At 38.5% G+C, this 26,363-nt stretch overlaps 1 protein-coding gene across 32 annotated transcripts in view; it reads left to right on the top strand.

Moving 5' to 3' along the window:
• DLG2 (discs large MAGUK scaffold protein 2) overlaps positions 1-26,363 on the top strand; it is a 986,702-nt gene that overhangs the window by 481,057 nt on the left and 479,282 nt on the right. The window contains exon 1 of one of the 32 annotated variants that reach the window (XM_086882252.1): positions 23,093-23,624. The exons of 29 other annotated variants lie outside the window; for them this stretch is intronic. In XM_086882252.1, the coding sequence (XP_086738378.1) occupies positions 23,547-23,624 (78 nt within the window). In that variant the 5' untranslated portion in view covers positions 23,093-23,546. Of the gene's footprint in view, positions 1-23,092; positions 23,625-26,363 lie in introns of those variants that run through there. 2 more of the 32 variants (XM_086882248.1, XM_086882251.1) reach the window with 2 other exon arrangements.

Below are 26,363 nucleotides of genomic sequence, written 5' to 3'. Positions count from 1 at the left end.
TGATTCTATGATCTGATACAGTTTTGATTTCAAGACCTAAATTGGAAAAAGCATAACTTTTGAATAAACATCTTAAATAATACAATGCAAAAAGGAAGTTAGTTGCAAACTTCCAGCTGAAACACAGCTGGAAGTTTTCCTTTCTTTTGGGATGTGATCCTAAGTGGTATTTCATGCAGTAGAACCATGAGGTCATGGCTCATCAGGGAGTTACATGTGAGTGTGTCATTCTAGAATTAGAGCTTCTGGTTTCAGGTGGTACAAGGGAGGATCATACCCTTATTTCCTCAAACAATATTAATTGCTTATTAAATATCGAGAAGGTCAAGGACCTATCATATCTCTGAATGTTGTGATAGGTTTCTTTGCCATCAAGGAACTACATAAATTCAGGATGTGGTGAAAGACTGTATGGTTTGCTCTCTGTATAAGCTTTCAAAGAATACCCTTCTTTAATTGCATACCTGCAACCTTCTTATTCAACCAACAGAGTCCCAAAGGTCTTGCACAAGCATTTATTTGAAACTTACACTGGTCCTTGGACTCCTTCATCTGTCATGGTTTTTTGTGGTAACTTTTTCATAGGTGCTAATCCCTGTTTTAGTTTTGCAGATTTAGTATTCTAAGTTAAATTTATTGAGGAAATCGAAGTGAACAAGAGATGCACTGGATTACATGAGGAAAACAGTGTCAAGAAAACTCACCACATTAGAAGTATCAGTTCAAGTAATAATAAATATATTGAATAACTAAATTGATTAGTTTTGCATGCCTTAATGTAGTGTTAACTACAGCTTTTCCAAGAAATTCACCAGGAATAACACTCTAACACAGTATGTTCAGAAGAGTTTCATTGCTCACTGTAGAAATGAATTAGATTAAACCAGAATGAAAGCACTCTCTTAAATGCTGTTAGCTATATCTGGATGCATAAATTTATGGACACTTAATGGGACCATAAAACAGAATTTAAATTTCCTGGCTAACTACTGTTGGTGATTAAAATTAATATGCTATATATTAGCTAAGCACAACACTTCGTATTAAGAATATTTTAGAAATAAATTTCAAAGTTAGTTGATCTCACAACACTCTTCTGTAGTAGCTAAGTCTAATTGCATCATTCTACTGGGGGATAGGAAAATAGGAAATAAGAGCCTGGAACAAACATAGAGGTCTTAAGTTATTGGTTAATGCTCACGATGAAATCAGGATAAAGAACAGCCCTGCAAAAGTTCTCAGTTGTGCCCTGGCAGGCCATTGCACTTTATACAGGGGGCCAGACAAATAAAGCACAGATTTGAAAGTAGCACCATACAAAAGTTATCCTCCAACACAATCATCTTAGAATAATGACTGTACCTTTCGATTTGGGTAAATCCATTCTCCCCCTTTGAGAGCAGAGGGAGAGTTGAGCACATTAAAAAGCTTATTGATTAGATGTCTCTGAGACACACACTACTGGGTGATATACAAACCTCAGCGAAAGATTTCTCTCTATTGGAACAGTTGGGTTTAAAAGATGGTCTTTCTAATAGGGATGTTTATTATGAAAAGCATATTCACAACTCTAGTGTCATTGTACGTTGTAAATTAAGTATTAAACCCAATTTTTTTTTCTTAGCCTTGTCTGTTTCCCCTGTGAAAGAACTACTGATGCAGCATATCCAGATTAAGATTGATTAACAATTCTGTGAATTTTGCCCAGCAGCTATAATCGTTGGTTGCCTTAGCAACTTGGTAGATTAAATCATAAGCTAAAATCCACGGGGTTCAATTAAAAATTCTTGTTGAAATTCAAATTCTTTTGAGGGTGAAATGACCAGTGATTCAGTGTGCACTTGAGAATTCTCAGGGTTCTCTCTCTTCGGTGTAATTTATTAGAAATTAAATATAAATCTACTATATTGTTTGGGAAAAATTTACCTATTCCTATTTGTTATTTGTGCTGGTGAACTAGGAATAATGAAGTTTTTGGGTTTTGTTATATAGCAAAGCACAGGCTAAACTTTGTTACTCAAAGAATAATCTGATGTATCATATTCTCTAGGCTATTTTTCTTGTACTTGATAGTGGGCAGAATTTATGCTAGCATTGGTCCTACATATAATTTAAGAAGCAGGGAAGGAATTTAATTCTGCAATGTGTTCCTAAATGACTTTGTTTTGTTGAATGCTGAAACTACCCAATGTTCAGCTTGTGGCTGCAGGGTTCTCTGCTCTGTTCTTCCCGCTCCAGTTTGGATGCTCTCTGTATTCCCTGGGTAAACAGGGCCTATCCAACCTCTTTTGACCACACTGATCTTTCTGCTACTAATTTCTTATAACCGAGCTGTCTTTTACCTCTTATAGCCGTTTGTCTAGCATCCTGGTGTCCATTTATTTGAGTAGATGTACTTTTCCCACAATGTTTTTGAGGGAAATCTCATTTTGAAAGGATGGGAAAATTGGAGTTTTTCATCCTGGAGAATAAAAGTCTCCAGGGTGACCTTATCGGGGCCTTTCAGTACCTGAAGGGAGCCTACAAAAAAGCTGGAGAACAATCTTTTACACAGGCATGAAGTGAGAGGACAGTCCTGTGACTTTAAACTGAAAGAAAGTAGGTTTAGATTAGTTATAAAACAGAATTTCTTTACTCTGGGGGTGGTGAGCCCTGGCACAGGCTCTCCAGAGAAGTCGTGGATGTCCCATTCCTAGAAGTGTTCAAGGCTGAGCTGGATCGGCCTCTGAGCAACCTGGTCTAGTGCAAGGTGTCCCTGCCCAGGCAGCAGGACTGCAAACAGATGATCTTTAAGGTCCTTCTAGCTTAAATCATTCTAGGGTTCTATGATTTATTGTCCGTCAGCCTTTCTCAGAAAAGTCTTTGTCCTCCAGGTATTCTGACATGGTGCCAAAAACCATAAACACCAAACAAACCATTATCCACCATGTGGATGCTAACTCCTTGCACAGCTCTTGACTTTTGTCCTCCTCCTTGAACAAAAGGAGCTAGAAATGAATACATGAATGCTTTCTACTTCACTTGTCCTAATGAAAAGTTTTCTTCTCTACTTACCTTCCTTTGCTTTGTTCTGAGTCTCAGCAAGGGCAGACTCTCTGTTCAGCCACTAAATATATTCCAACACACCCAAGGCAACGTTTTGCAACGTTAGGCAATGTTTTGTATTTTCTTATTTTCACCTTCCTTAAAGAATTGGCACCTCTTTTTTGTAGCCTATAGAGCTGATATTCTTTGTGGACAAAGAAGAAATGATGAAGATGAGAGGAAAGAAGGTGCTTCTTTTGAAAGAATTAATTAATGAACATAAATAAACAGAAATATGTAGCATAAGAGAAACATAAATATTCCTGCAGTGTTCCAGACACAGAGAGAAAACCAGTGTTGATTATTCTGTGTGGTAACAGAAGAAGCCAACCCTTTGATTCTCTTTTTTAAGTTCCTCTGTTACATTCTGGGTTTTGGTGCATACCCCACATGTTAGCAAACCCACAGAGAAGATACTCGGCAGCTGTTCTGCAGTTATAGCTCAGTTGTGCTGAATACTGGTGGATTTAATAGATAAAAATGATAGTAATCAGAGAAAGAAAAGTTGATATAAAATTTAATATATTGTATAGATAAGCGACCAACACTTGACAGCTGAATATAAAGACAAATCTGAAATCCTTTAGGCCCTCCATCAGCAAGAAATCTCTGCAGTTATAATTTATTCTACAAAATTATCCCTTGAAACCTTTTTAATAATTCCAGAAGTTATAACAAATTATGTTAAATTACAGAGTAGGCCTAAAGCATGATCCTAGAAGCCTCCAAATTCTGAATCTAGTTTAGGACATAAAAGTGTAGCTCTGGGAGAAAAAAAAAAAAAATATACGATAAAGTATAGGAATTAAAGCATAGTAAGATAAAAAGCTCGTGACTAGAAGATAGTTCTTTCACATGTGCTAAGTAATTCCCTTAATTATTTTTTTTTCATGCTAAAACCTTTTTATATGTTTTGGCTGCATGAGAGGAACTTTTTGATCATTAAAAGCTAGTTAATGAGGTTCAGTAAAAATAAAAGTTCTGCTACCTCTTTCTCTGGAAAGTACTTCCTGGCTTTTCAGTGTCAGTTTTATAATCAACATGTCCTTGCAATTTAAGAAACTCATTATTTTTATGTTATTTAATGTTGATGGGTTTTGCAATCTCAGAACAGGAATCTTGTACAGAAGTGTCCCCACTAGCTGCAATGAAACCTGGCTTTGCTAAGCTTTTCTGCTGGTGTTGGTGAGAAATCTGTTCTGTTGCTGTGTTATTTACAGAGCTGTTCTGCAGATCTGTACCATTCTGAAATGCCATTCTTTTGTTTTAAATTCTTCATTCTGGAATCACAAGTGTAAAACTCTAGCTTCATCTACGCTCTACATTTCTTAATTTCAATTAGTAATTTAAAATTAATCAACTGGGAGTAGTCCAGAGGAACACTTCTGTGATAAGTGAATGGGTATCTCTTGATTTATTTATCCTAAAATAAGAAAGGATAAAGTTGGAGGAGATGTACAAATTATTTTGTATATATTCTTGGAAATCTAAACAAATTACTATATGTCGATGCATTCTGTCTTTTAGATGTAATGAATGCTATAAAGTCTTACCTTTCTTTAATTCTGTTGACCCATAAAGCTTTTTGATCTGCACACTTTCAAAGGCTCAGTAGGGATCAGCATTAGCATTGTCTTCTGATTTGTTGAAACAAAGGCAGAGTGGGGAAGGGAGTGACTCAACGTTGCACAATTTCACGGCTGAGCCAGCAGAACAACTCAGTTTCCTAAGTCTCTTTCTTGCCTTAGCAATTCTGTCCCATCACTAATAATCAGTATTGTGCATAATGGACTTTTTTGTTCCAAACTAATCTGTTTGCAACACATCAGAGATGCTTTGGTAAGACAGCAGTATTTCAGACATGATGGATGAGTCCTGAAGGAGCTGTGTTACCAGATGTTGGTGGGAGCTCATCTGTCCTAGCAATAGGGATCACACATTGTCAGAGAGCCTGGTTCACAGCTTTGGGTAGCTTTCAAGGCAGATATTTTTGAAACACATCCACAAAGGAAAGGGACCTTAAATATCATTTAGTTCCAAGCCCCTGTCATGGGCAGGGACGTGTTTGTCATAGTCTCATCCAAGCTGGCCTTGACCTTCCAGGGATGTGGTATCTGAATCTTCTCTGGACAATAAATGTAGAGCTCAAAAAGCAAAAAATATCAAAAGATTCCTTGTGTACTGACACCAGCAAGCATGTGATGCAGGGAAATATTTAATATTTTCTGCTGTGCATGTGGATTTAAATGAAGGTTATCTTAGCAGATTAATGAAATACCCAGCTTTACAGCTTCCCTGGAGAAGTAGCTGGGTGATGGTCATCCAAATTATAACAAAATACCTAGTTATCTGAGGGAGAACTAAGTAGTTTTTCATTTGTGTGCTATTTTGTGTACTCATAAAAAACCCTCTAAGCCAAGAAACGATAATTTTAAAACTTGCACTGTACAATCCATTGGCCAGGCTTTAGTAGGAGATGTGCTGATGGAGAGAGATTGCTCTTTAAGACAGCTCTCAATGAGAGAGTGTTAGGAGGAGAGGAGAATGGGTTTGAGTCATGCTGTGGACTTTAACAGATTGCTTTCCAACTGCCTACCCCAAGCAGAGCACTTGCTGGCATGTAGCATGTACTGAAGATGGATATGTACCACACTGCCTGGCAGGCAGACAAGCAAATAATTGTATCAGCAAGCCAGAAGCTTGATTTTGATCTCTAAAGCTGGGAGGTAAATGAGGAAATAATTTTAGTTTTCATCTAGGCTGACCTTAAAGATTAGTTCAGTAAATTTTCTCCATTTTCTATATCCTGTCTAGCTACAGGTTTTTTAGATATAAATTAAAGACTCAGAAACTCTTTCATTGAGATTGCTGTATCAGAGAAAAATGGTTGGATTTGGTGGCTTGCTTTCAGTTCCCATCACAGAACTGGGATCAGATCGACACATTTTTTCCTGTCAAATTTCTCTCTGATTTCTGCAATTAATATATAATTTTTATGCATAATGCATAATAAATTCCTGTCTTTTGCATATTTCTGACCAAGTTTTCATCTAAGTACTAGGATCAGGGTGTGAGTTAATAAAACACAGTGGCATCCAACCTAAGTATTCAATTACCTTTTTTAGGTACTTTTACTGAAAAATATAAGGCATTAAAATAACATAAATCAATGCTAATAGCCTTCACTAAGATATCCTGAATATATCCTTTGAGGTAATATATAACACCATGAAGTCTTAACATAGCAGAAAAATTTAGTCTGAAGTCTTGATTCTGCACTAACTGTACTTATTCAGAGTGCATGTGTGAAATGAATGCTAACATAGGAAATATGTTTGGTATTGGCATGTTTTACAATGCCTTTCTTGCAGCTTGCAAGAGAAAGCTCTGTGGGCATTTTTCAGCTTAGCAGGAAAAAAAAAAGATAGTCTTATGAAATTTTAAAGTGATACATTTGGTGATGGTAGAGTAGTCTGGCAGCACATTACTCTTTACAAGGGTTATCTCTCCCTGGTGGAAAACACGTAATAAGGTGCCACTCTTTTAAATCTCCTCGAGCTGTATGGATGGGAAGGATGGTGAATGTGTAAACCACCAGGTTTTTGAACAACTTCAATTCCTAAATATTGTGACAAAGGACAAACTTTAAATGAGGCTACCTGGGGTATGGTCAATTATCATCTTCAAATATGTGATTACATACAGCCACAGATTCTGGTGAAGAAATCAAATATACCGTCTGAAAAACAAGTTGGAGCAAGACTTCAGCATTAAGGGAGGTTTATGCTGATGGTCCTGTGTAAGAAAAGGATTTTTTCTTCAATAGTTACTGAAAAGTCCAGAAGAATTCCAAGGAGTTCAAGGCCACAGAATATTTTGATTTTTAAAAAACATATTTTCATATACTTAAAGTACACTGGGGTGATCTTATGCCTCTCTTAAGTCAACAGATGGATCATCTGTGTCTATGGAACACAGACCCAGATGTTTTCAACCCATTCTTTTAGAAAAAGGAACTTTTGGAAGCAAGAGCCAAGCAAAATATACTAAGATGTCTTTAAATGTCAACAATATTGAATCAAATGTTGAGTGTTGCTTTTAACTGTCATCATTAATTGTACAGAAGGGATATAATTACATATTCCTGACTGTCAACTCATGAAAAAAACACAAGAGAGCATTTTCTGCTCAGAAGTGTAGAATGCTTACAAACGCTATTTCAGGGTGTGATTTATTTGGTTTTGGACTAAATGTGAGATATCTCAGTCCAAGTTTGATATCACTGGTCCAATGATAGCAACACACCATGCTTACTTTTTTCTACTGTTATTGTGATGGTTAGTCCATGATCATGTGACAAAACACTTCCATAAATCCCAGGAACTCTGCAGTGGCAGGAGACAGGGCTTGAAGTGAGGCTTGTAGGTGCTGATGGACTTTTAGGGAAAGTGCAGTCCACATCAGGTCCCAGTCTGGCAATTGGGAAGGACATTCTGCAGGATGCAGCATCTGGAAGGAGTTGAACTGCTTTGAAGCAAAACATGATCTGATTATCCAGGGAGAAACAGCACCTGACAGAATCTTGTCAAGGAGTAAATTGTGCCATTTATCACAGCTAATGGCGTTGCAAACATTTCTGAATATTATTTTGCAGCTATAGCTCAAGATCTCCATCTGTACTATGTAAGGCTGAGATGTTTTGAATAGATGTAAAGATACCCAGGCACAGACTAATTTGAGCCAAATAGGAGCTATTCTGGCTTCTCCTTTCAAAAACAAAACACACAACAGAAAACATGTAGCAGCTCTTTCATCATGGCAATTTTCCCAGTACCATCCATGAGTGTAAGCTCTGCCATAGTTCTTGAACAGCACTGTGGGAGGTACTGACCTTCCCAAATAATTATGATTTTTTACAGAAGGGAGTGATCCAGAATTGTTCCTGTGTCAAAGCCTGTAGCATTTCTAACATGCTAAACTGGCATTGCTTAGTTTGGAAGTGGTGCCAAACTGCTGGTAAAGCTAGTTTCTTTTCCTCCACTGTGCTGGATCTGTCTCTCTGTGTCTGTGGCATTGAGTAGTTGACCAGGCATATTCCTGGAAGAAACTCTATAATCAGAACATTTTTAAAAATTAATATTTCTTTAGAAAATGTGTCAATTTATTTAAATTTTCAATTTATTTCTGGCCAGTTTAGGGTTTCTTCCTACATCTTCTGCTATTTTCCTAGCATTTCTTTTTGAGGGGAGAGAAGGAAAACACTCTATGCAGTTAATAAATAAAATGTACTATCAAAGCAAAGGAATGTCCCCTCATCTATTCTTTTTGGATTAATTCTTTGTGTCATGGTGAAGCAATTTTGAAGATAAACTCTCTGTGTTTCCTGCGTCATAGACATAAAACATTCTCCCATGAACTGAAAACCTCTGAGGTAGAATGAGATACTTAAAAAGTGCTTGAAGAGTGACAGATCTTTAATGAATTATGAATATGGTATTGACCTTTTTTTCTTTAACAACTTAGTTGGTAGATGTTTTGTTGCACTTCAAAAAGTTGCCTAATTTTTACTTAACAAAATATTATTGCTTAATTCTTACAGGGTAGAAGTGCAGGCAAAAGAATTTAGGAAAAAAAAAAAAAAAAAAAAGCCAGATAACCTTCTTCAGCTCTTATGAGGGGTCTTTGCTTGAGTGAGTCAAAGAATAAAGGTAATGAGGTGTTGGGAGGAGATGAATCTAATTAAGTTCAACAAAGGCAAGTGCAGAGCTGCTCTTGGGGAGGAATAACATCAGTATAGGTTAGCTAGTGGAATGCCTCTCTGCAGAGAAAGACCTGGGGGACAACAATCTGTCCCAGACCCAGCAGTGTGCCCTAGGGGTCAGGAAGGACAGTGGTGTCCTGGGGTGCCTTGGGAAGAGCAGTGCCAGCAGGTCACACGAGGTGATCCTGCCTCTCTACTCAGCCCTGCTAGGGCCACACCTGGGGTGCTGCGTCCAGTTCCGGGCTCCTCAGGACAAGACAAGGAACTGCTGGACAGCATGCAGCAGTGGGATATGGAGATGATGAGGGGACTGCAGTATCTCTCCGGTTAGGAAAAGCTGAGGGAGTTTGGCTTGTTTAGCCTGGAGAAGAGATGATTAAGAACTAAGCTCATCAATGCATTTAAATATCTCAGGGCAGGTGTCAAGAGGATGGGGTCAGGCTATTTTCAGTGGTGTCCAGCAACAGACACAAACTGAAATGCAGGAAGTACCACCTGAGTACAAGCAAACAAACACTTTTTTTACTTTGATGGTGACAAAGCACTGGAAGAGCCTGCACAGAAAATATGTGGATTTTCCTTCCCTGGAGATACTCAAAATTGTCCTGGACATGATCCTGTTTTGCCTGCTCTAGGCGAGCCTGTTTAATAGTTGCTTTGGAACTAGAAGTCCCTTCCAAGCTCAGCCATCCTGTGCTTCTGTGATTTATGGGAGCACTTTGAAAGGAATGACACTGTGTCCAGTTTTTATCAAGCAGAAAGACATTATAAATGAAAAATGAACAAATACATATGAAGAGAAAGTAAAGAGGGACACTGACAAATTTAGATCGGTAATCAAAGACAAGAGAGCCTGGTCACTGTACATCTATAATAAGGTTTTTTTGGATATGGAATTTGACAGAGAGTTTATACACCTCAACCTGTCTGTGTAGAAAGCTCCATATTGTATGCTACCCATGACTCTAAAGACAAAGGACTAAGGAAGAGGAAAAAGACAGAAATTGAAGGTGGGTGACAGTGGACAGGTGTCACTATTATAGCAGTGCCAGGAGCCGTCAGCTCAGGCTGATCAGCAGTTTAATGTTGGGCATTAAAAATAGTAGAAAATTGTTGGAGTCAAAGGCACAGAGTGTGTGCCCTTATCTCTCATACCTGGCTCTGATATCCAAAAAAGCACTGAATTTCATATAACACCATGGAGACAACTGTTAAATAGAAAAACTGGGAGTGTGTGTAAGTCAGAGAGTTTTCTTAAGTCACTAGACGAGAAAGAGTTTAAGGTTTAAGCTAGTTTAGAAAACAAAAGGCGAGATAGAAGATTTAGGGTGTTATCTCTTCTTCCTACTTCTCCCTTCTTCATCTTCTTCTTCTAGGGATTTTTGGGTAGTAGTAAGTGATTGGATAGAAAATGCTGAAGTGCAGCACACAGGTGTTGGGTCATTGGGTCACTAAGAAAAATAATTTACTTGGCATTTGTTAATTGGGTAAATAGACATATAAAAGATCTTGAAAAAGTTCTTTGTTAGCCATTTTTCACCTTTCTATCTTAGTGTATATAGCTCCTTGTACTTTGTATATATGAAATATAGGTAAGAGAAGAAACAACCAAGTCTGAACAAGAGAAAACTGCCTCTCTCTCGTCAGTCTCAGTCCAAGGGGGAAAAAGAACCCAACCACAAATGTCTCATCAGGACAGAAAATACTAACAATCTATAATATTAGTTGAAGAGATGGAGAAGAAAACAAAGTCACTGTAGCTTGAAACTCTGCTTAAGGCCAGACTGGACAAGGACCACTGGTCTAGGGGAAGGTGTCCCTGCCCATTGTAGGGGATTGTAATGAGATGATCTTTAAGGTCCTTTCCAAACCAAGCCATTCTGTGATTCCAATTTTTTTTTTTTTCTCATTGAGGGTACAAAGAAAATGCTTTGGTTTCCAGCATTAAGCCTTTTTTGGCTGAATGCCAGATATAGATTTTCTTTAAAAATACATTAAAATTGGAAAATCCAGCTTATGCATATTCTCAAAGACTACAAAGCATTACTGTTGTGTATAGAATACAGAAAGGTGTGCCTCTTGGAAAACTCAAATAATTTTGAGCTAAAATGATTCAAGTTATTCTCCAGACTGACACCTTGTTCTGCTAACTCTTTATTCAGCAATGCTGTGTGAGAGGTCATGACATCCATCTTGTGCAGTAACTTAGAAAATAAAGTGACTCACAACTGCACATCTGACACACCCCAGGCTTTGGCCTCTCTCTTTCCACTCCTGTTGCCCTAGTTATCTTGCCAGACTGTCTGTAAATGTGTCTTGGAGACAGATCTTGTTGGCCTAGCTGTTTTACCCTCATTTTCTTCAAATCTTTTTGTCTGAGGATGGGTATATTCACTTCTGAATGTTGCCAAATACAAGCATTTGAGAAGGTGATAGAAGTGCTGGCCTAGATATACATGAGGCTGCAAAATTTTAATCACTAAATAACACACTTAAATAATCATAAATCCACAAATTGCCTAGACTTCTTTGGTGGGCAAACCACTTATGTTTCTGATTCCCAAAGCAAAATTGATATTTATTAATCTGCCTCTCTGCCTCAGTTATAAACTCTTTCAGCTCTGTGTCTGGCCTCATAAAATGTTTTGTAAAAATATGCTCCTCCCTAAGAGATTTGGACCAGCTGTTGGGTAACCCAGCTGAGCAGCTCTGCTCAGTTCCAATCTAATTAGAGTTGTGCATAAAACTGTGGTTTTGCTTCTTAAATCTTACAGGTATAATGCTTCAGTTCACATTAAAAATGTGAGCTAGAATCTCTATTGTCCCTCCAGAGGTGTTCTGCCACATGTCAGGATTAAAATTTGGATGTTAAAATAAATACTAGTGTATATCTCAGCACAGTAGTGGAAAATTATTTGTTCATAAAAACATGTGAGTGGTCATAAGAAAAATGGTGTCATTCAGACTATTTAATACCATAGTCTGTGCCTATGGCTCATCAAAGGACAAATTGCTGGCTCTTCCATAGCTTCTCCTCCATGTGTAGGATAAATGACATCAGAGTTGAGTTCCAGAATCAGTATTTATTCATAAATGAATTTGGGGCTTTTATGGTTGTTGATATTTACTTCCACTGACATGTGGCACGCTTATAAAGCACTTTCACATGTATTAAGAAGCCTAACTAGCTGAAATATATTACCTTTTGTAGTTTTCTGAAATATCTTAATCTTCATGCTTTTTAAAGTAAGGAGGTTGGAACAATCAAATGTGCACAGCTTTTGCAGTCTTTAGTTTGGCCTTTCCTTCCATCTGTGGAATTATTTGTAGGTTGTTTGTTGATGATGACAATAGCTAGATATGTTTCAAATGGCTAAACCTTTAGGTTTTGTATTCAGTTCTATCTGGAGCATGGAAACCCCGTCAGGCCCCCTATCTGAAGTAAATATTTAATATTTTTTAATATTCTGTATAGTTTCAAAAACTGAAATATTCTTAAGCAGAAGAACTACCATAGCCAAATTAAAAAGTGTTGTTCATTTAGCAAAACTCCCATTTAAATCAGTGGGAGAAGAGAATTTAACTCAGGAGTTATAGGGGTTGGTGTGTTTGAAGTGGAACATCCTTCAGACTATGCTAAGTATAAATTTATTTATCCTATGTACATATTGACCTATTTCTCTAAATTATTGCCGGGAAAATTATGGGACATAGTATCAATCAACTACAAATTTTACAGAAGCTAAGTCTACATTAGGAATATACTTAATTTAAAATAATGTTATATAATATGACAGTGTTTTAGAGTCATATTTACTTACAATCCTGATTTTAAAGCCTGCCAAGAAGGACACATAAGTAAAACAGCTATTAAAAATTATATTCAATAACATTTTAACACTCTATCGATTGCTCTAGACTAGAGCCTATCAATGCATATAAAGCAGATGGACCAGATGTTTAAATGTAGCTCAGATTATATTATATCAGCTTTAACTGCCTCCCTCACACTATGCATAGAAAATCATTGGGGGAAATTACCTTGCCAGAACTCTGTAAGTAGTTTGTAAACAGCATTTCTACCTTGAGCTTCCAAAAGGTAAATACCTTCTTGTAATTTTGGGCCAGTTTCACTTAAGTAACTTTGTTTACATATATTTCAAGCATTGCTTGAAATTGATTTCTTTTCCAGTCTCTGAATTTGCATTTGTAATGTAGCTTGCCTTGCCACTGTGCCATGTTCAGGGCTTTTGTAACTAAAAATGCAGATCTCTCTCAGCAAAGCACATTGTTCATTCCTAAGTGTACAGCTGCGGAGGCTGAATCCTAGGCTGTGTGCCCTGTCCTAGAAACAGCTGAAATGGTGACTTCTAGAGGACTGTCTGGTACTCTGTATCTCCTTGCTTGGGCAAAGAAGTGTGAGATTTAACATGTTATATATCCATTAACATTTATCCATGACATACTGCTTGGGATGTGCTTTGAGCATGCAATCAGAGGATGTGCAGGCTCTGCCACACACGTGGCCTGATGCAAATCCCACAGGCAGGAATAGCCGAGTATTGCTGTGGAGATGCTGTCCTGAATTCACTCAGGTAATGCATTCATGTAGCACATTTGTGCTGTCATGCGCTGTCCTGGGCTTTAATGGGGATTTACTGTTCGTAATAGATGAGATAATCAAAAGGTGTATTCCTTTAGTCCTCTTCAGACTGAGACCATCTGAGACTGAAAGATTGTGCTGCCTGCTTATCTCATCTTTAAATCACATCAAATTACCCAGACATTTGTGTAATGCATTTGCAATCTACCATCTTTTTGTTGTCTTCCTACAGCATTACTGTGGGCAGAGAACCTTCTCAGTAAGTGCTTAAGGAACTACAGAAGCATAAATGCCTATTTTGTACTTGAAAGGGTAGGCTTTAAAGTAAGAAGTAGACATGTCAGAGGGCATTTTAACAAAATAATAGCTTTGGAAGTTTTATGTGCTTAACTGAGCAAAATGAGGGTGGGAGGGTTAGGCAGGTTAGTGCCAGGCAGGCAGGCAACTGGGAGCACTCTCCTCGTCATGAATTGCACATGGGGTCTGGCATGATAAGGATGTGCTCTGGATCAGAACTGGTGCTCACAATCACACAGACTGATGGCTGTCTCTAAGGACAAGACTGGCAGGTTGGGACTATCAGCATTATTTGGGAGCCTGAGCCCGCTGGGATACGGCACTGCTCAGAATTCTGTGTCCTTTTATGACTTTTACCTTCACTGAACCTTTCAAGACTTTGAACGGCAAAGAGGAAGAAAGTGGAGAGAACAGATTGTTTCTTTTAAGATGAGAGCTCCTCTCCAATACTGGGAATGGGATTTTGGCACATTTCACTCTCTTCTCTGGAAGCAGAAAACATTTTAGAGCTTTTGGTTCAGTTCAATGTAGTGCTGGTTCCCCTAGAGCCACAGAAAAATAACTGGAATCCTTGGAGATACTTGTTCTGGTGCACCACTGTGTGCAGGGCAGAGATGTGCTGTGCAAGCCTTTGTATATTAAATCTTCTCTGCATCTTGCTGTGGGCAGTGGTGGAGAAACAGACCTTCATTCAGCTTTGGTTTTACTTCTGGGGGATCTAAGCATGAAGTATGGTGATTTCCAGGATGCTTGGACAATGAGAAGCAGGGACTTCCTTGCTTTTGTGGTACTTTGTCTGCGTATGATCTTTTCTCTAAGTTCACATGAGTTCATTCTAGCATCTTCACAGTGTCTTCTGACAAGTGAGAAGACAACCAATGTACCTGGCTTGGAAAAATTCAATTTGCAGAAAGGTGTGAAAGAATCTTTGATCTTTGATTTGTCAGATCTTCGAGGCTGCTAGATGTATGAATCAAATAAATGTATTTTCAGTGGGTTGTGCAGAAGAGAAATTTTAAAAATATCTGTTGACTGGGATCCCAAAGGAAAGTTAAATGTAAATGTAATTTAGACAGCAGTATTGACAGCCCTGGAGAAGGCTGAAATGTTCTGATTTTTTGATGAAAATGAAAGATAAATATTTTGACAATTTCAAGGAACACTTTCTCAATTTTTTACTGGTTAGAGATCTCAAAAAGTTTCTGTTTTCTTGAAACACTCAAATTAAATTTAAAGACTTCAAAGTGTTTGGGAAGATGCTAATATTTATTCTTGTCCTAAAAAACCTATCACCATTATTTGTTGGTTTGTTTTTTTTTTCAATCAGCTTTAGTCTGTCTCATGTCGAAGTATATTTCACTAGCTGTATGCAGCCTCAATTTTTCCCCTGGTTTTTCAAGTGCTAAAATCCTCTGCAGTGAAAAATTTCCCTCCACTACGGTCCTTGTTCTATCAACTAGGCTTAGCACTCACATGGAATTGATTAAGAAAATCTCATGTGCCTAATTTTCTCTTATCATTCTTTTTCACATAGAATTAATTAATTAACTGAAATAGGCTAGACTGGTAATTCTTTATTTTAGATTTTAGTGTTTACTCTATTTTTTTTTTCTTCTTCTGAAGATCTTGTAGGTTTAAGAACAATAACTCCTTGTCCTTAACTTCATATTTCCTTATAGTTCCTTTGTCTTTTAATTAAAATGGATATAACACCATCCTTTATGACATTGTTGAAATGGAAATTTTCATGTGTTACACTGCAGTGAAGCATTTGTGTAATCAGATTTGCTGTGGGCTCTCACAGACCTTTCAGCAGAATTCTGTATGGTTCTTTATCAACCAGTGAGGGGGTAGATGTTCTTCTGTCTACAATGTCTTCTCTCACAATAATTCACATTTTTTTAATATTTCTATCTTTAGACTCTCCCAGTGTGGTAGAGCATTACTCTTTTCATTGTAAGAGTGAGCAGCTGGCTTGCAAAGAGCAGATAATCTCATGCAGAAGAATCTTAGCAGAACCAAGGGAGAAAACCTGGTTCTTGGTCTGCTGTGGTTTGGACTCTCCTCTCTTTGCTTTGCTTGGGCAACAGAAATGTGGTGAGCCAGTTCCAAAAGCAAGATCTCTTCCTTGTCTCTGACTCTAGGAAGCAAGAATTGCAGGCAGTCCTGGATAAAGACTGGTTATCTGTCCCTCATAATTAGTAGTAGAACATCTTGTATTTGTAGGAATTAACTACATCCTTTTCCTTCATATTTCTTCTCTTTTGCATTTTATCAGGAAAACATTGTTTTGTTAAACCTGTGTCCAGCATCTAAAGTGTTCAGCATTGTTCTTAAAAACTTGCTTCTGAAGTGATTCAACTTTCCAAGTGATACTGAACTGTTGAACTGTAAGACCTTTTCCCAGGAGCTGTGAGGATCACAGCGTAGAAAGGCTGAGGACAGGGATAAAGAACAAGAAATGAAATGAAAACTGGCAGAAGCCATTATCTGTTGCATTTGTCTTCCACATGTGAGTTCTTCTCTAAGAAGCATTAAAAAGCCAGTCAGGAGGCCCTGGAGGGGAGGGGCTGCTCAGCTGGTGTGATCCAGTCAACAGCAGAATATGGCTGGAGACGGTCCCAGCTGGGAGTGGGGAGCTGCTGCTTTGGCAGAGGGGCTGAAGGCAGCCCAGCCTGTGAGATGACAGAGAATGGTGTGCATGGGCTGCATGGACTCTGCTGCTGCTCAGGAATGTGCTGCTGAGTGGGCTCAACCCACACAGGTACACGTGTGTCTGCCTGCAGGGAGATGCTGGCATGAGATGATAGCTATCCTGTCAGATCTCATCACTTGTGAATCCTTAATGCTCCATAATTCAGCGCAACCCGGCTTCTTGTGCATGAGGATTTTCTGGAGAGCTTGGACAATGGCAAGGGCTAGGTACATTCACCTTGAACCTTTAAATAATGCTGGGTCAAAGCAGTCAGTGTGATTGGCTGGTTCAGTGCCTATAACTTTCTGTGTTCCTGCTTAAACTGACTTTTTAATTTTGCTCTTGGGGCTGATAAAACCAAAGTGAGATTTAAGGGTGCCTTTGAAAGGAAAGACAGCTTGTCATCAGCCAGGAATAAAATAATGTTTAAGATGGGATAATATATTCCCATGCTTGTTCCTGCAACTGTTTTTTGGGGTTTTTTGGTGACTAGCAGTGAGATGAACAACTCTTTATAGGCTGCCTGGCTTGTTGTTCCTAATAAAGAGATCATGTGAAATTACATATGTCAGTGCCCCTTGTGGGTGGGTGTATGGACATTTCCAGCCCTCCTGCTTCTCACTGGATGTGGACAGGAGAGCTGAGACTAGCATAGGACTGAGTGAGAGTGCGAGCCACACCTGCCTGGCTTCGATCATGGCAAACCATGTGGCCACGCCCTGGGTCAGAGGTGTTGGGCTCCAGTTAGTGTGCAGATCCTCCAATTTCCTGTATGCCGGTTACCGAGTCACTTTGTGCCTTTATCCATCCCCAGCTGACACAGAGATGAGTCCAGCACCACACAGGGTTATGTATAAGTAACGAGAAAACTAATGTATTTAAATGCTGCAGGATGGGAGGCACGCACCGAGCTGTAATATAAGTGTTTCCACACTGAATTCAGTTTTGCTCAGGATTATATTTGGCAAGTGCCTTGCAAGATGCACTGGTGACACACATAAGCACTGCTCGCAGTCTGTGGTTCCTCCTTTTTTTCTCTCCCCAAGGATAAATTTTGTAGTTTATATTATTTCCCGTGGGAGTACTTGCCATGCAAATGTATAACTGTGCTACATACACAGTGCTTTGATTTGGTACAAGTCTGAGCAGCGTAATGGCACATCAGAGGATTTGATACACCATTTTGATTGTGATTTCTTAACACAGCAGGAAGAAATTTAAAAATTTCTATTAGAAAGGTGAGGCAGAAAGCAATTTGTGCTGAACCAGGGACAAATGGGGAATAAACTGGCATTGTTCAAATTTTTATTTTTTTAAGGCTGCTAATGGTTGTTGTATTACTTCTGTGACTCACTGGAATTTCCCATGCACCATCAGAAACTAGAGCTGAAAATAAATTTTTAAAATCAAAATGAAGTGCTGTAATTGGGTTTTTCTTCATTACAAGACTTAACAAATAAAAGAGAAAAAATAAATGCCTGGATTTAAAACATAGTCTCTTTATGCCATTATGCTGTAAAATGCTGGAATACATTCCCTTGTACAGGAATGTGCTGAGTTTCAGTGTCTAGCATAGCACTTATTTTATTTCCATTTCCCATCCTTCCACAGCTAAAGGTCTGTTCCAGGAAATTTTGTAGCACATCTCCTCATCCTCCCTTTTCTTGACCTGTTGCACCAGAGGTAGTAGGTTGAGTGTCATCTACCCCATCAAATAATAGATGAGCAGAATAATAGTGATAATTGCATGGCAGAGTGCAGGCACAAAATATTTTAGGCCGTGCACTTCAAGGTGGTCCAGAGGAAAAAAAAAAATGCTTGAATTTTACTTTTTTACTGCTCTGAAGTTTTGTGACATTGTGTATGAAATTCTTCATGCCCTCTGCTAGGAGACAGCTCTGCTATGCATCAGGAAAGGTGACAGAGGAGATGACTGCATGCAGTATCTTCTGTTTTAAGGGAAAATTAGACCGGAGACAAACTTGTAATGTCACATCTGGGTTTCTGAAAGCATAATTTCTAAAGAGGAGTGATTTGGCACAAGAAATATTAAGTGAGTAGAAAAATTTAAATTGGAAGAGAAGAGTATGAACCTCTGTCATCCTTAATATGCAGTGCTTCATTTTCACTTCTTTTTTTTTTTTTTTTTTTTTTCCATTTTTATCCCCTCTCTTCCCTCATCTTCTGCTTTTTCTCTTTTTTCCCCTGTTCCCTTCTGTGCAACATTCCTTTGTCAGGATAAGTGACTGTTCTCAGAATCATTGCGCTATATTCTTGCCATTGACTTCAATGTTCCAAGGAAGCATTTAGCTTTTAAGCAACTCAGATTTCATCTTTAAAACTGAGGACCAAGAGGTAGAATTCTAAAAATTTTATTGTAGAAAGGGAAAAAAAAATCATAAAAAAATGTTATGAAGCATCATAACTGGTAGAAAACACCATACCTAGAAATTTACATACTCTGCAGTGGTAGGACTGCACCTCAAATCCTGTGTTCAGTTCTGGGTCCCTCACTGCAAAAAAGACATTGAGGGGCTGGAGAGTGTCCAGAGAAGGGCAACAGAGCTGGGGAAGGGTCTGGAGCACAAGTGCTGTGAGGAATGGCTGAGAAAGCTGGGGATGTTTATCCTGGAGAAAAGGAAGCTCGGGGGAACCTTGTTACTCTCTATAAATACCTGAAAGGAGGCTGCAGTGAGGTGGAGGTTGGTCTCTTCTCCCAGGTAACAAGCAATAGAAGAGAAAATGGCCTCAAGTTTCATCAGGGGATATTTAGTTGAATTCTAGGAAAAAAATCCTCATGGAAAGCCTTTTCAAGCATCAGAACAGGCTGTCCAGGGAAGTGGTTGAGTCACCATTCCTGAGGCATTTATACATGTACACGTGGTGCTTATGGACATGGTTGGACTCGATAAGCTCAGTGATTCCATGATTCTATTCTATGATAATCCTTCACCTGTATTATATCTGTTACAGACTGTGTTCTGCCCTGGCCAAAAGAGAAGTCTGAATGTGTTTGGGTGTGCTGACTCTTACTTTTGTAAGAGTGCCCATGGGTTTCTTATAAAAATATTCTTTGTTGCATTAGGAGGAAGACCATTAGTCCATTTGGCATTGTTTAGAGGGAAGAATGAAAAATCAGGTCCTTACAAAACCTTGGGTCTTCCATCTACTTAAAGAATAGTGAGTTCTGAGTGCCTACAATTTATATCTTCTGGACTGAAGAGCAGACACTTGGATTGCTGTCTTTCTTGGTATTCTGGTCATTAAAGAGCATGTCTTGGCGTCATGTAGCTGTGTAAGATAATTAGTTGTGCTGGGGATGGGAAATGGTTGCTTGTACAGTCAGCCAAATCAATAGATGTTGTTGCCTTGTGCTAATAAAAACAAAGCTAGCTACCTTAGATTCTCAGCCGCAGCTCCGTTCCTGTAGCCACAGCTGTGGAATGTTAACAAATAAACCTTGAAGTAAAGTGATTGTTTTATATCTTGAGTATTTCATTTTTAACTTGTTCCATCTCCTGCCCATTTCACTGGAAACAGTTCTGCAAACCCTGAATACTAATCTTTCTGTCCGTCTTCCCATTCTTACAAGGAAGGCATTATTTATGTCTGAACTGTATTTGTATTTTAAATGGCCCTGTCATCACGTTTTATGACTACTGTGTGTATATACTCAGATAGAGGTTGGAGAGAACCAGAATCCACAGCTAACATCTATCTTCACCACAGGTGTGTGAGGGGGAGGTTGACACCCCACGTGCGTGCTGTGAGAAGTTATCCCTTAACAAGGGAAAATTAATGCTCTGTCTAAAGCAAAGCCAGGCTTCTTCCCGAGTGCTGCTTAAGTAAAGCAGCACTGTTAAAATTGAAAAAGGAGGCAAACTGTCAGAAGTACTGGTGATACTCAGTGCATACAAACAGTTGGCGAGGTGTTTGAAACAACCATCTGTTTCGGTACCGAGCATCAATTGCCGTTGCTTGCGATGTTGGAGAGCCATGTCATAAAAATAATACGATTTAACAGCGTAACTGCTCTGTGCTTATACCCAGGTGCCCACTTGTGGTAAGACCAATTCTTGTCATAGAGGCAGAAGAATGACATTTCATGTGTGGTTTGGATGTGTGTTGGTTTACCAAGACCACCCCCTCATTTGCAACAAGAAGCTCCTTGTAAAATCTGCTCTTAACTGATTATCTCCTGTCTGTGATGATATTGCTGCTCAATGGCATGCATCTCTCTGTCCTTGTAATGTAGCACTTCAGTGAGCAAGCTAAAGTATGTATTACTCCGGTGAGGAGACGGCAGCTGGGAGTTCCAATTCTTATAAAGCAGCTCAGCTTGTAGCACTTCTGTAAAAGGCAGCCTTCGTTATGGTTACAGTAAAATATTCATAATCATAAACTCCCTCGGTACCAGTACAGCCCTAATAAACCTGCTATTGGCAACGTATGGCAGACTGCTGCCTGATGGAGCCGTGAGGAAATGGCTTGCAGTCTGGCCATTGCTGTACTTGAGGGTTTGGATAGATCTGCAAATGCATGCAAACAGTTAAACCCTATTTCTGATTAGAATCAGGTTTAGGTGTTTGGCAAGACTTATTCTTCCTAATCTAAAATTTTTAGTGGGTGGAGAAAATTACCTCCCTATTGCTTTGTCATTATTTCTTAAATGAACAATGTATTCTATTTTTTTTTTCCTTTAAGTGGGATGAATTGTGGCTTTTTATTACTCCCTATTTTTCCTGAATAAGTAGTTCAGTAAAGCTGCTAATGTTGATGATAAAAGTCATAAAAAGGAAGTTTTATTGTTTAATGAGTATTTTCTTCGATTTTCTCAGCTTCTGAATATATATAAGACTATATAAGTAGTTGTTTGGGAGAATGTACCCTTTTTTGGTTGTAGTGCAATGATTTCAAATTATGCTTATTCTCTTCATAAAAGCATGGGAGCAGAGTGGGAGAAGTGTTCTACTGTTTATGCATATACTATGTAAGATTTTTTTTCCTGTTCCTTTAACATTTATAGTGTTGGTTAAGCTGTGTAATGATGTTGCTTCTCCTTTTATGCATTTTTTTTTTTCTATCCATGTTTCCTTACAATGGTATCACAGCTGAAGACAAGGTCTCTGATTTCTTCCTAAATTTTTCAGGCCATCTTTCTTCCTTCTCTTGTCTGCCCTTCCCTCTGTTTTAGGACAACATCATCCCACAAATAGGGAGAATGGTGAGAGGCTGATACATGGCATAATGAAGGTTTCCTCAGCTTGTAGAGTCTATCTTACTATCAGTCTAGATTTCAGAGAGCTAAAGTGATGTTATGGAAAGACAGCTCTTCTATAGCAATAATATTCTAGATGAGACATGAATTTACTGTATCTTGTGGTCTTAAAACTTTCTGGCTGCCAAGATTAATTAAACAGTTGAACTGGAGTTAGTAACTATTCTCTTCCCAGAAATACCACCGGTTACCAAATCTTTTGTCAGAAGGTTTTAGATGTCAAGCAAAAATCAAACATACACCTTGGAGGTACCTTGAAAAAAGCCCTCACTGTCTAAGAATTTCAATTTAGCTAACCAACTTACAATTTTAAAATGTGATGAAGAATTCTTTGAACTCCCTATAATCTTAACAGAATTGAGCAGTATGTGCCTTCAGGCTCAAAGCTTGAGCAATGCCATCCAGGTACAGTAACTTGGATGTTCTAAGTTATAAGTGGGAGTGGACTATTTTCCCTTTTGATTTCATGTACTCTGGAAAAAATAGCTTCTGCCATTCTCTGAAAATCCTGAGGCAGAAAAGGTGTCTCCTTGGCCCAAGAGCTATATTGCTCTGCCTGTATTTCCTTTGTCATACATCAATTAATTCTGGGTTGCTCTTTTCCATGGAATAGCAGAGTAGAAATTATTCCTCCATGTGGCAATTCCAAATCCAATGCTGCACACAGGACAGCAGTGGTTCTCCTGCATGTTGGTATCTTCACACTCATAGGTGGGAGGGCATTGTGCAGGACTTGCCTTATAAGTGCTATCAAACACAACACATAATAAACCCTGTAATTTACAGCCTTGATACTGCATCTGACTGGGAGGAACATCTGTTTTGTCATATGTCTGGAGCCAGAAGAGCGTGTTTCTGCTTATTGTTTAGCCATTATAACTGAAGAGAGGTGCAGGGGTTAAAGCTGAAGTGTGTGACAAAAGAAAAATAGTGCATTGCTGTCTCACTGCAAAAATAGGTGTTCACAGGCACTTCCCAACTCATCATGCAGAATAGCTTGGAATTAAAGGAAGAGGAAAGAGCATGCTTAGGCAGGGCAGAAGTTTGGAATTTGGAAAAAAATCTATCAGGTTTCTGTTTTGTGAAGGCATTATCAAAGAAAAACAGAAGCCCTTGAGTGAGTCTTAAATCCTTCGGCAGAGCATGTGTGACATCAGCAAGTGAACTGAGCAGCTCTGATGCCTGTCTGCTGTGAACTGAAACTAGGTAGAAAAAATATCTCCGAATAGACCCCAGACCGCAAGAACCAAGTAAAATCAATTTTCCTTTCATATCGTAATTGCCCTGAAAGACATGAAACACCTGTTCTTTCACCTTAACAGTTAATACATATTTCTATTTTTGGCACTTTTGTACCCCTTTGCTTCCCTGCAGTGCTGTGTATCTCATTTTTGAACTGCTGCTGCTTCTGTTGCATGCTGGCAAATCGAAGAGAACCAAGGAGTTAAATTTCAGAACAGGAGAAGAGGAGGTGAGCTGTCTGCTACAGTAGTTTACTGCAGCTTCCTTTCATACTGACACATATGTAGTTTGTGGTGACAGTGCTAAAGAACTGCAGACAGGCACTTAGCAGACTGGATGTGAGCTGGATACAAAGATGCCTCACCCTGGACTTCCTGCTGGCAGTATGTAAATACACCTGCAGACTGGCCACACTGGGTGGTTTGTTTTTTTTCAGAAGGCAGCATGAGAGGACTTGACAAAGCAACAGCATAGTTAAGACCACAACCAGCATTAGATCTGTATCTCACTTGTGGGGGAAGTTGTTTTTTTTTTTTTTTCTGGTGTGTGTGTGCTGCATATTCAGACTGAAATCTTCATCACTACAATGTTTGCCTCTATCTGGTATGCCAAGAAGCTGGGACGCAGGTTTGTGCATAACGCCAGGAAAGCAAAAGCAGAGAAGGTACGTTCCTAGTGGGAATATAAAGCCTTATGTCTCATGCAAGCTGCCTGCTGGCATCCTGTTGTGTGTCTACTTAGCTTTTTAAAATACCATGAAAAAACGACCTATTGCTATTCCTGATTTCATGCGAGAATCCTTCAATATTTTGCATATGATTAAATACCGGGGAGAAGATCCTTTCAAAAGTCTTTATGTCCTCTTTTGATTGTTTTTCTTCACAAGATAAACAGCTGTACATCTGGTATGTCTGTGTTAAGGGAGCACTCCAGTGAACTTGTTGCTGTGCTGCATTATTTTTTCCTTGTACCATATTAGGCTCTTAAACAACGGCTGATTGTTTGCTTCTTGTATATTTTTTTTTCCTAGTGTGGTACTAATGAGGATGGAATAATATGTTAAGCATTTATAATGTTTGGGAATTTTGTTTCATGGTACTTGTTGAAACTGTGCTGCAGCGTGGATCCCTTTTATTTAAAAATTATATAGGGATGTAAAAATGGTCAGTACTATCTTTCAGTATTTTTCTCTCATAAAATTGAACTGAATTTAACTGGCTGTTTTCTGGAAGCCCTTGTAGGTAAGAGTCTTCTGCCCTCTTTTTCTCTGACCAAAACTTAAATAGCTTTAGAATTTACAGTAATGATAATTAGGGAATTTCAAGGCAATTGTCTTTTGTTTTAAGCATAGAAAACATTTTGCTAGTGGACCTGCAATCCAATTTTGTCTACATTACCAGACAAAATGTTTTCAAAATGGGACCAGTTCCTCTTTCATAAACTCAGATTTAGATTGGGGGAAAAGAACTTCAGGATAATGCTATAAAGTTACCTCATTAGTTTGATAATGATGGCTTCCTCTTTTCCTTGTTGTCTTTGATGTAGTCAAAGACTTTCTAAATGGGCTGCTTTATTATGTCTTTAATAGATCTTATGCTATGTAACACAGCCACCAATCCACTAAGCAACAATCGTTGCCTGAATTCCATTTTAACTGGAAAAAGCCCTTCACCTTGAGAAAATAATTAGCAAAAATATACTGTATTTGTGGTTGAAGGGAGGAAGGGGATATGTTTGCTTTTTCTGCAAAATATTCCCAATGCTTAAAAAGGTGCTGTGTGGAAATTTTGAAATTTAAATATGCAAGTCATTGGGAAGTTACTTAAATAGTAGTGATTTATATATTTCACATCATAAACATAAGGGGGAAATAGAAATGCAGAGAGCTATACATGGGACTGTCAAACTTTCTCTGTCATCAGTCACATTTCCATAAAGAGAGCATCATGTAAACTCTCCTTCTGTTTGCATATTGCAATGGGAGGAAAAAAAAGTTGCAGCCTGGATCTTTCTTAGTCCTGAGGGGCTCCCTCCAGAGGAATATTTGCTCTCAGGCTTCCTCCAAGATGACAGAGGCAGGATGAGTGGACACATTCCACTCCTGACACAGTGGGGCTCACTCAGCAGCTTTAAAAACAGATTTGGTGTGCATTGCTTAAAGCATATATGGTCATAGATTATTGCAATAACCTTGAAAAATTTCATCAATCAGTGCCAGAGTATTCACTGAGAAAATATTTTCTTCTCTGTAGAGTCTTGTAACACCAACTAAAATAATGCTTCAACAAATTCATCTTTTTCTCTTCATTTTAAGTACTTTAAATATTTCTGTATAGATTTATTATATTGCTACTTGTTCATCCTTATAGGACTTTCAAAATAATCAGCAACCTAGGTCCATGCTATTTAAGATTTCAAGCTATGCCTAACAGTTTTTAGGGAAAAGCTTTTTTGATATTACTTGAGCATGCTATTAGCATATTTACATGGGAATTTTAATTTTCCCAGAAGACAGTAAATATGCAATAAACACCTTGTAAAATGTTTACTTATTGCCATACACAAAAAATAAAATTTCTTTCTTGGATGCTTATTCCACAGTCAGGGCTCATTTATAATTTTTATTTTTTTCCCCTGCAAATCAAGCTCTAGCAAATGCAGAAAAATCCCATTCCTAGCAGGATGTTATTTCAATAAGTGCCATTAATGATTGGAAGCCGATCAACACTGACATCTTCAGTGCAATACCTCGGTACCAGGAGAACACAGACAGAACATAGATCTATCAGGAAGTAAATTCAAAATAACATTTAACTGCATGCCTTGTTTTGGTTTTTGACCTTTTTTTTTATAATGGTTGGATAATCAAATTATTATCAGTTTCACCTTTCTTTTCCCCCCCATAGAAGAATAATTAGCTGTTTTTCTCCATGTGCATGATTTGAATGATGCATTGTTTCCTTAATGAGCTTTTGGAGGAAGTAACATGCAGCAGTATTTTCTAATACCATATGTGTGCAAAAAGATTTACTTGCAGCAAAGATCTGGATAGTAGGAATCAGAAGACTGGGGCTCCATAACAGATTTTTCTCTTATGCTTTTCTTTGGATGAGTGCAAGCCAAGAATTTTTTAAGGGCTATTTCTAAGAAACAGAAATTTTGTATGAGCCTATTTGTTTTTGTAGGATGAGGAAGAAAATGGGGGATGATTACAACACGGGTTGCTGGATGTGCACACATATGCACAACCTGCCAGTGTAGCTCCTTAAAATGTCAAAACTTTGGGTCTGAATTGTGCAGAGAGAGGACATGAACTTTGATCTCCCTTGGATCCCAGCAGGATGTCTTCCCTAGTGTCTGTTCAGGGGAGCAGTTTCCAAGCTGTGAAGCGTGCTGGGCTGGG

This window comes from Cyanistes caeruleus, chromosome 3 (assembly GCF_971803275.1).
Source record: "Cyanistes caeruleus chromosome 3, bCyaCae1.hap1.1, whole genome shotgun sequence".
Lineage (NCBI taxonomy): Eukaryota > Metazoa > Chordata > Aves > Passeriformes > Paridae > Cyanistes > Cyanistes caeruleus.
The sequence above is the reverse complement of the archived record's forward strand: the minus strand, read 5'-3'. Positions and strand labels throughout refer to the sequence as shown.